General features: G+C 39.3%; 1 protein-coding gene across 1 annotated transcript; it reads right to left on the bottom strand.

The window, feature by feature from the left end:
* Positions 1–3,019: 3,019 nt before the first annotated feature.
* On the bottom strand, positions 3,020–9,787 carry Prp6 (pre-mRNA processing factor 6). The gene is made up of 3 exons (XM_027359167.2): positions 9,570–9,787; positions 6,899–7,043; positions 3,020–6,122 (listed from the first exon to the last, which is right to left on the bottom strand). Exons 1-3 carry the CDS (start codon positions 9,662–9,664, stop codon positions 3,561–3,563), a joined length of 2,802 nt encoding a protein of 933 aa, XP_027214968.1. The 5' UTR covers positions 9,665–9,787; the 3' UTR covers positions 3,020–3,560.
* Between the last annotated feature and the right edge of the window lie 1,502 nt (positions 9,788–11,289).

Genomic DNA, 11,289 nt, shown 5'->3' with positions numbered 1-11,289 from the left:
CTTTCCTCCCTCCCTTCCCTCCCCCTCCCTCCCTCCCTCCCCCAGAACCACCAACATGTAGCTCATTAAAACCAGCAATTACGTACTTAACCTGCCAGGCCATCCCGACGCATCATTTTGGATATTTGGCATTCCGTTCTGATAAAATAAAGTAAAAAAAAAAAGAACCTTCCGTATTGTCCTTTTAAATTAGCTTACCTATCTTTTATTGATAGATTTACCGAATAATAAAAAAGTAATATGCAATCTATTAGGAGGTAAATCAACAAACGGGAAAATATTCTCGAATGACCAACAAGCAAAAATGTTTTCATGGTGAAGCGCAGGTGGGATATAAGATCCTCAGGTGGCTGCGTTGGTGTATCCACGAGGGGGAAGGAGGGGGAGGGAGGAGAGGAGGAGTGGGGATGGGAGAGGAGGAGGAGAGAGGAGTGAGAGGAAGGGAAGTGGGGAAGGAGGGGGAGGGAAGTGGGAGGGGATGGATAGGGAGGAGAGGAGGAGTGGGGAAGGGGAGGGGGAGGGAGGAGGAAGGGAAGTGGGAGGGGGAAGGAGGGGAGGGAGGAGAGGAGGGAGTGAGGGATGGGAGAGGAGGGAGGAGAGGAGAGGAGTGGGGGAAGGAGGGGAGGGAGGGAGAGGAGGAGTGGGGGATGGGAGAGGAGGGAGGAGGAAGGAGGAGTGGGGAAGGAGGGGAGGGAGGAGAGAGGAGGAGTGGGGATGGGAGAGGAGGGAGGAGAGGAGTGGGGATGGATAGGGAGGGGAGGGAGAGGAGGAGTGGGGATGGATAGGGAGGGGAGGAGAGGAGGAGTGGGGAAGGAGGGGGAGGGAGAAGAGGAGGAGTGGGGATGGGAGAGGAGGGAGGAGAGGAGGAGTGGGGATGGGAGAGGAGGGAAGAGAGGAATGGGGATGGATAGGGAGGGGAGGAGAGGAGGAGTGGGGATGGGAGAGGAAGGGAAGTGGGAGGGGATGGGTAGGGAGGGGAGGAGGAAATGAGAGGGGAGGAAGAAATGGAGGGAAGGTAGAAGGGGGTATGGGAGAGGAGGAAATGGAATGAAATGGAACAGAGGGAGAGGAAGTGAGGGGGGGGCAGTAAGAAGAGACCGGAGGGGAGAGGGATGGGGAAGAAGAGGGAAAAGGCGGTATTAATGACAAAGGTGAAGAGAGAGGAGAAGATAAGAATGGGGGCAAAAAGGAAAGTGGAGAAGCAAGAGAAATGAAACAGAAAGAGAGAAGGAGAGGATGTGAGTGTGTCAGGAAGGGAAGAAGAGTGAATAGAAGAAAACAGAAAGAGGAGATAATGGGGAGAGAAAAGAGAACAAGAAACGAAAGAGAGAGAAATAGGAGAGGGAGAAGAGAGAAAAGGAGGCAGAATGACAGGAAGGGAGGGTTGACTAACCTACACTCCATCACTCGCCTCCTATACTACATAAATCGCATTGATTACCTTTCAACCAGACGACGATATCCCGGATCTTAATAAACCACACCGACACGCCTATTGCATCACCCTGTTGCAAGACCGATTGATTATCCAAAATCATTAGCAGCTGAATCATTACGAACGTAACCTTTCTCCCCGACACGAAAACGCGATCCCGAAACAAATACCAACCACAACTAAATATACCAACACCTTATATTATTCTGCAACAGCATTTCCTCCAATTTAAAGGCCAAAGAATGTAAATAAACAACAAAGAACATCAGCTGTTGCCAGACAAGCGATCCCCAGTGAGGCACCAGTCAGACCAGTAGCGAAGGCCATCCGGGAACTTGCGTGGGTTGGGATGACACAATGTTGGCGAGACATTCGGTTTTGTCTTTTGCTTGATTTGTCTTCTGTTAATATTGTCATCATTAGAGGGATCATTGTGGTTATCAATGCCAGTACTGATATTCATATTGAGAGGAAGAGGGGAAGGATGAGAGAGAGGGGGAGAGGGAAAGAGAGAGGGAAAGAGAGGGGGAAAGAGAGGGGGAAAGAGAGGGGGAAAGAGAGAGAGAAAGAGAGAGGGAAAGAGAGAGAGAAAGAGAGAGAGAAAGGGAGAGAGAGAGAGAGAGAGAGAGGGAGAGAGGGAGAGAGGGAGAAAGAGATAGATAGATAGATAGATAGAGAGAGAGAGAGAGAGACAGAGAGAGAGAGAGAGAGAGAGAGAGAGAGAGAGAGAGAGAGAGAGAGAGAGAGAGAGAGAGAGAGATGTAAGAGAGAGAGAGAAAGAGAGAGAGAGAGATAGAGAGAGAGAGAGAGAGAGAGAGGGAGGGAGGGAGAGAGAGTGAAGGAAAGAAAAAGTGAGAAAAAATAAGAAAGGAAGAGAGAGAGAGAGAGAGAGAGAGAGAGAGAGAGAGAGAGAGAGAGAGAGAGAGAGAGAGAGAGAGAGAGAGAGAGAGAGAGAGAGAGAGAGAGATTCAGGAATGGAATCAGGAGTTTCTGCACAACTGCCCAACCAAATCCATATCTCCACATCCATCTATAACAGAAACCGTCATTTGAGCATTGGCAAGACTTCCTGCACTGACGGACTTACTTCTCTATTACCCTTTCCCCAAGATAAACATTTGGAAAATATGCCCTGACTGCTGAATTGCTGTTTACCTTTCCGTTTTTACAAACATGACAAAACTCATACATAGGATTCACAAAGTTCTGTAGATTGCCTTTGTATTTCACAACATTGCCTAATCCACTGTAATGTCAGTGTCCTTCAATATTTTGATTAACTCATTAACTCACGGCTATATTAATGTTGCCAATAAAAAAGTGCGTTTTTAACACCATTCCTTCTTTTTCTTCTGAAATTTGCATTTGCCATTAATCAAGGAAACATCAACATTCCGCTTGAGAAAGGTTTTCATTCATTATTGTTCCTCTTATCAATGTAATTGTTCTACTTTTCAATGATACTGCCTGTGTAACACAAACTTGAAGTGTGTGGGAGGACATGTTTTTCTACTAAAGTCTAAAACAAAATAGATTGTTTAGTGAAATTTATTTTCCCATAGGAAAAGAAATAAAATATCAAACTTTAACCACTGTTTTATTAATATAAATATATCTATATAAATCAGGTGTTTCAAAGTTACCATTTGCCAAATAATGCAAACAATATCCTTTTGTTTTTGCAAATTAAACCAGTTTCATTTTTGCATTACTTACACACTGAAACAGGAATAATTTCTAATATTAAACAATAAAAAACACTAGGGAGGCAATGAAAAATATAACAAACACTTTCACACTTAGTCAAGAAAAAAAAAATCCACTTGAGTACATATTGTGAAATTGGAGCTTACTTTGTACTATGAGATACATATAGAAAACAAAATGCTCTTTATGATTCACTGGTAACTTTTCATTCTCCAAAATTATATCACTCATATATTCCACTTGATAATGCTGTCCAAGCCTGACAATTGAAATAGTATGTAGATGAATTGTAAATATATATCAGAATTGTTTTCCATAAAAAGAAAAGAAAAAAAAGAAAAAGAGAATTTTCCATAAAAAGAAAAGAATGAAAGAAAAAAAAAAAAATGATGTGACAATTCATGAGAAATATCTTAACCTAATAAGTCTCTCTGTTCATAACAGGAATGGGTAATTTGTCAGCAACAAGCTGGAGAATTTCCTGTGTCTTCTTCCTCCAATTGTCTATGAGCTTTGAGGTTGCACACCAGTGTTCACCATGTCTAGGGTCAGCAGCCAGGCATCTCTTCAAGACTTCTTCTTTTTGTTCTGGTGTTCCAAATAAAGTTTCCATTTTGTAGTACCATGCCCAAGCATCACCAAGATCAGGATCAATCTTAACTGTTTTGTTAAACCACTCGCGAGCTTTGTTTTTCCTGCCCTCCATCCAGAACATTTTAGCAACAGCCAGAACAACATGGGCATCGTCTTGGCATCTCTTCAAAGCATCAACACTACGAGATTTTCTCTGGGCTGGATCTTCTAGGAAAATTGCCTGTGCCCACAAGTTACCTGATGTGGGGCACTCCTGCAAAGCACGTGCCATGAGTGCTCTACTGACCTCGCGCTGGCCTGCTCGGAGTTCCAAGCGAATGGCCAATAACCACAGCTCATCATTCATGGGATTCCTGACTCTTGATTTTTCCAAGGTGGCACGTGCTGTTACCAATTTCCCTTGCTTCTCCTCCAGGGAAGACAAAAGCCGCCACAGAGGAATAGAGGAGGGACACCTCTTGACTGCATCTCTGTACACCTCCCATGCTTTGTCTTTTTGTCCTTGCTGTTCTAAGATCTGGCCCTTCATCATCCACAGCTTTGCAAAGTCTCCAAATTCCTTAATTCCTTCATCAAGGAGATTCTTTGCAAGTTCCAGGTTACCCAGAGCCCACTCAAGGTGAGCAGACTTCATCATCACCTTCGAGGTGGCTGCCTGGGAACGGGCCTTTGCCAGGAGTCTCCTTGCCCTCTCGTATTCATTATTCTCTGACTCTAGCTTTACGGCAGCCAACCAAATTTCTTCAGAGTTGGGATTTGCTTTGAAAGCAAGTGCCAGAATAGATCTTGCAGCAGGAACATCACCAGCCAGCCACTTGGACTTAGCTCCCATAAGCCAAAGGGTTTCTTCCTGAGGGCAGTGAGTAACAGCCTGTTGTAGCAGAGTCTCCAAGGACTCTCTTGTTCCACTACTGCGCTCAAAGTGTGCTGCTGCCAACCATACAGACTTCTTCTTTGGATAAACAGAGAGGGCATGACTATATATAGCTCTCGCACACTCTATAGCCCCTTGGCTAGCACAGGCATCTGCATCCTCCATCCATGTGTGTTTGCGATCCTCATCCTCAACCCCATATCCAATGATATTTTTTATGATGGCCTGGCAAGTAAGGACAGCTCCAGCATGCTCAGCTTCCATGGCATCCTTGATCCAGAAATCTCGATTAATGTCCACCATGTTGGCCTGCAGTGTTGAAATTGCACGCTCAATAATCTTTCCAACTAGTGTGTTGTTACCATTGGCTTCTTCTAGTTTGGCAGCTGTGATCCAAATCTGGCGATCCTTGGGGTTATTTTCACGGGCTTTGTTCAACACTTTCCTTGCATTTTCATAGTTTTCCAAGCGAGCCAAAGCAAGCCAAAGGTCCACAGAAGTTGGGCAGCATTCCACAGCTCGACTAAGGAGAATCTTTGCATCCTCTTCATCCTCCAGTTCAACAGCCAACTTCCACAACAGTTCTGAATTGGGAATCTGCTCCAGGGCCTTCCTGTAAACCCTCTTTTTTGCCTTTAGTTCCAACTCAAGATCAGCAGCCTTGATCCAGATTCTGGGTGAGTAAGGAAGGGTCTGGACAGCCTGAGCAATGACAGCGCGAGCCATATCTGGCGGCTGGAGGCGAGCTGCTTCTAGCCAGACATCCTCTGACTTGGGGCACATCTCGCAACCTTTCATCACCAAGTTTCTGGCACTCTGGATTTTACCTGTGACCTCTTCCAGACGTGCAGATGCAATCCATGCGGGGGGGTGGTTAGGGTTGGTTTCCCTCACTGACTTCAGGAGGAGTCTGGCCTTCTTGACATCGTTGATGTCTCCACCATATTGTGGAATCATGCTCTGCAAGTCAGTGAGATATCCCTTTGGATCAACCACTGTCTGGCCACCTACAGCATCAGAAACCTGGTTCAGCCTCATGCCCATCAGTGTGTTACGAGCCTGTCCAATTTTACGCAAGTCAAGGTCACCACTTGGTGTTAACATGCCTGGAGTTGTCGTCCCAGGCATCATCGAGGCTAAGCCAGAGCCTGGGTCAATAGTTGTCACATTCTCCCCTCCAAGGTTGTGGGAGAGGACACTGTCTGGTAATGGGGTAAATCTCTCATCCCTGGGGTTGCGTTGCTTTCTGTTCCGAGCATCACCAACCTCTGGGATGGTACTCCATTCACCCTCACTCACGTGTGCCAACTCTCTCTTGAGATCGGTAAACATCTGCTGGATCTTTGGACGCTCTTGACGGTAGTTCTCCAGCTCTGCTTTGAGGCGCTGCTCACGGTACTCTCTCCTCTTTTCATCCATGCGCTTGTCAATTTCGTCATAGATTGCGTCTGCCTCTTCGTCATCTTTGTCATAAGGATCTTTACTACACAGTGATCCTCCATAGCCATTGAACTGAAAAGAAATGACAAGTTGAGATTGACCTATTCCAGCTCATGATAAATAAATAACTTATGAATTCCTTTAATCAACTGTGCTATTTAAAGAATACTTTAAACTTCCTTCTTCTTACACTGATTAAAGTTTTGTAAATATATCTTATTCCTGTGTATTTGAAACCATTTTAATATGAGGAGTTATTGTTACTGTGCTCATACAAGATCTAAATATCACACATTGAGACCTATAATAATATTTCACTTAATTCTAAACAGGACATAAATCAAAGTAAATAAAATCATAGCAAAAAGAATATTATCGTCATTATTACTATAATTATAATAATAATAATCCCCATTATCAGAAGAAGAAACAAAATTCATTATATATTTACAATCCTTAGATTATCACTTCTGGAAAAAAGCCAATTCTTCTATACATCTTTTAATGATGTAGCAAGTTTTTTGTATTTACTAATGTTACAAATAACTTTTCACAATTCCTCTCGCTTAATCTAAATAGCAAAACCATTATAACATTAAGGCAGTATACTTGCTATGTCGTAGAGAATTTTATAGAAATCAAAATGTAAATGTGAATTGTATGGTTATAAAATCCCTATACAGAGTTCTAACAATAATAAAGAAAACATAATTAAATTCAAACTTTTTGCATGGAAGAAAATATGAAAAGAGATATGAAAAAGACAAAAGAAAATGAAAGTAAAGATGAAAATGGTGCAAGAAGAATCCAAACATGCTCCATTTATCCAATCAAATCTAGATAATCACCTCATCGTAGTTAGCATCATTAAGATCTTCATCATCCTCTTCCTCTTTTTTCTTCCGTTTACTAGGTGGTGCATGGCGATCGTCCGACACATCATTGGCATCACGAGCAGGACCAATATCAGAACGTGTGGTGAAGCCAGTGGCTCTGAAATTGGGACACTGGGTAAATTTCCAAGATATCAATTATGGTTTCAAAACTAGGAGAATGAAACAAATCAGATGAAATATTAATTATTATATTCTATCCCTGAATTTTTTTCAAAACTATAATGTTTTTTATGTTAATTCTTTTTAATACTTTGCATTGCTTATTTCTCTCTGTTCACACACGTCATGAACCTTTGAAGTCACATACAGAGCCTCAGCCATGTGAATTTTGAACCAAACTATGGCTGTACTAACTGCAAGTATAGCCGGGACACTCATACCAATAATGAAGCTGTTATGCTTCAATAGTTAGAATTCTAAGGTGGGCTTTATTTCATAACAAGTAAGAGCATACTAAATGGTAAAATGAAAATATATACCGTATAGAATATTATCCCTTATGACTAAATGTGTTTCTATCATGTACTGTTCCTGGTACAACTTTGTTTTATATAATGAATTTTCAAGCTCACACTGTCACTTAGAAAAATTTCTTAAACTACATAAAAGAGCAATAAAAAGTTTTTTTTTCTGATCAACCATTTGGGGGGGGGGGGGATCTTCATTTCAGTGTCTCTTACTAGTAGCTAGCACACATGTTGAACAAAAATACAAACAGTAATGTGTACACAAATAAAATGAAATTGTTCTACAACAGACACAGAATAAAAAGCATTATCTTCTACTTCAGATTATATTACACTGATTACATGTGCTTTAAATCAGTAGCCGTTTCTAAAAGAACAAAAGAGGGACAAAATGAATCAAGAGATTAATTAAGAGAGATGAAAATCAATAATCCAAACTAACTCAAATATCTCACTTAACAGTATTACCTTAATTCAGTTTAAATGATAAGTATATTCCAAATTTCAAACCAAAACTTATTTAGATTAAAAGCAGCTCAGAAATTTCATGTCTTCTTCAACAAGCGGTTGTAACTAAGAGAGAATGAAATATCTATCTAGTAACATTCTATTTGTTAATTTTTTTTGTTTCTATGTGTAAAAAGTATGTTTATTATGCTAAACTCCCTGATACACAGGAATACATGTAAATCGGCAATACTATTCCAAAATACAACATACTATAAAGAAGAGCAGGCAACTGAATGGCAAGAGATATCCCTTTTCAAAATACTGCAACAATATTTTTAATGTCTAAATAAAAGCACAAAATCCCAGGGTTGGAAACAAGGTTGCCCATGAAAAAGGATGATATGGTTCTAAGCAGTTTTGAAAAGTAGCCTTGCAAAACTTTTTTTTTTTTTAGGGGGGGGGGGGGGATGTAAGAACTGTGTGAAGCTTTTATGATTTAAAATGCTATACTGATGTTAAACCATTCCTATGGTATCAAACCATTCCTATGTTACTAAGTAATGTATTTCATTAGAAATGTAAAATGCTCTCCTGTGAAAAAATTTAATAAACTATCCATTTAAAAATCAAACTACGTGTTTTCCTCAATTACACCATCTGAGAAACTAGACACAGCCTTCCCCCTAAAATGAAACTATATATATCTTTTCAAAAACCTTTAACCAAAGTTAATGTTCTATTAAAATTGTACCATGAAAAAACAAACAGATTTAAAACAAAGGCGCTGGACTGTAGACTTTCAAAGATGAAGTGCATGTCTGTGGAGTTTGATTAGCTGATTTCAAGCCTCTTTTGTGCTGGTTTTTGGCATTTTAGTTCTCTATTCTTGAACCATATCCATGATGACAAATGTAGAAAAGGTATGAATGAGACTGGATATCTTCACAAGACAAAAGATGTATTTGACCAGTTTCGATTACATCTTTGTCAGAAATACATATATTTCTGACGAAGACGTAATCGAAACCGGTCAGATACATCTCTTTTATTCTTTATTCTTCTTATTTCAGCCAATTTTAACCCTGCTATTGGGACCATTAAGTCAAGATTATGGATGGAACTGGTAACCAGATCTTGACAATTCATTTGCACAAGGAACACATGAATATTTGAAATCATTGGATGTTACCCATATTGATCACAATATCTGACATTAACTCTAGCATTAACTCTTACCATGTTTCAAAAGCAAGCCACTACCAAGTTACTGATACTAATCATATCTGACACATATTAACTCTAGCAATAATAGGAGTTTACCAACTTTCGGAGCTTCAGCAAAGGGAATTATATCCAGACAGATTTCTATACAAATGCCAATTGTGCCTAGATTACAATGATCATTTGTACTTCTGTGCAAGTCTCAGTCTCTCTTACCAATATAAAAGCAACTGATGTATTTATATCTTACATCCACAATTTAACATATCGAGAGAAAATACCAGAATTACCGGCATAACTTAGGATTATCGAATTACCCATCCAAATATACATCTCCCTCTCATAACACTACTCAGATACATCATAAAACAAAAATACATCACAGAGAAAACTCAACCCCTAATCAGAAACGACAACAACAAAAAAATAACAACCTTATGCGTAAAATATGGAAAAAAAAGGAAAAAGAAATGATCTCTTCTCACCCTCTTCCCACACCAGCCACATAACCCAAAGGCGCTGGCATGCCTATGAAATTCTTCTTGTTCTTATTTAAAAGTGCTGCTGGTGGAGCTGCCATCTCGCCGTTGTTTTTTGCGGTCTGTGCTTCTAAAAAAGTGGAATTATCTTCGTATTAGATGAAAATGAAAGAGCTTGAGTGACGTCCTTTCGTCTTCTTCCCGGAGGTAAACAAACGTTTGATATTTTGTCGAGATCGTAATATTAGACTGCACGCATTTATGAACTACATATATCATTATTTTGATTACTATAATTATATAGATTCATTTCTTACGTGTAGATTATTCATTTATTTATCATTGTATGAATTTATATGATTCTAGTCAAAGAAAACGAGAGCTTTTAGAGAAAATTATTTTGGAGTAACTATGGTAATTACGTTTAATCTCAAGTGGTCCTTTGGTTATGTAGTCTGTGATAAGATACACAATTACGACACACAGAATATGGCACCGATATTGATTAAAGAAACTGAGTCCTAAAGCTAAAATCAAAAAAGTCAAATCTCGCACTCTATGCATGTTTATTTATTTTTCTTTCCTCGATTTTTCATTCATTTTCTTTACTCTGTCGGTTCGTATCCAAGACACTTCTAAATACTGCAGCTTATACAGAAACTGCAATGCGGATATCCTGCAGCATTTCACTCTTGGCCTATCCTCAGCAAAAAATATAATCTTGTAAAGGGGAAAAAATATGACTTGGTATAAAAAATGTCAAGGCTTCACACTAAAATATAGTTTCATGTACTATTTCGACACACAACCAATGTACCAATGCGCAAGATCTTTACGGTTTACTATGAGATTTTTTCTAAAGAAATTCTAAGACGTTTTTAGCGTTTTCTTTCCTCTCTTTCGCGATTTCTATTTTTTGTCTGTTTCTTCGTATGTCTGTCGGTCTGCCCCGTCTCGGTCTTTCTCTCTCTCTCTCTCTCTCTCTCTCTCTCTCTATCTCTCTCTCTCTATATATATATATATATATATATATATATATATATATATGTATATATATATGTATATATATATATATATATATATATATATATATATATATATATATATATATATTTCCCTTTCTTTCAATGCGCCTTTATATCTCAGTCTCTATATCTTTCTCAGTATCTCCCGCTCCCTCTCTCTCTTTCTCCCTCTCCACCCTATCTCTGTCTCTCTGTTTCTGTGTCTCTCTCTTTATCTCTGTCTGTCCGTCTCAACACACACACACACAAACTAGAAAATGCTTTCAAAAACACAAACACAATACAGATATCCAGAAACGGATTTAATCGCCAGGAATGTTTATGATTTCATAATACAATCATAGCTACTCGTTTTCTTCATTTTCAGCATGGTCTTACGTAAATGTTTCTTCAGGGTATATATATATATATATATATATATATATATATATATATATATATATATATATATATATGTATATATAATTTCATTTCTTCATTCGGTTTCGTTTAAGCGATTCTTGTTGGAATTCATTGCAGATTGAACCATTCAATTGGGCTGTGGCGTTATTTTTACATCCGCTAAGGGGATTATGCTTTTGTTATCGTTGGTTAGCTAGTTTGTTTGTTGGTTAGCAGGATAACTCAAAAAATTATGAACAGATTTTAATTATCTTTTTTTTTTCCAGAAGTGTATTATAGCCTAACTTGGATGCCATTAA

This window comes from Penaeus vannamei, chromosome 7 (assembly GCF_042767895.1).
Source record: "Penaeus vannamei isolate JL-2024 chromosome 7, ASM4276789v1, whole genome shotgun sequence".
Lineage (NCBI taxonomy): Eukaryota > Metazoa > Arthropoda > Malacostraca > Decapoda > Penaeidae > Penaeus > Penaeus vannamei.
This window is presented reverse-complemented; position numbering and strand designations above follow the sequence as displayed.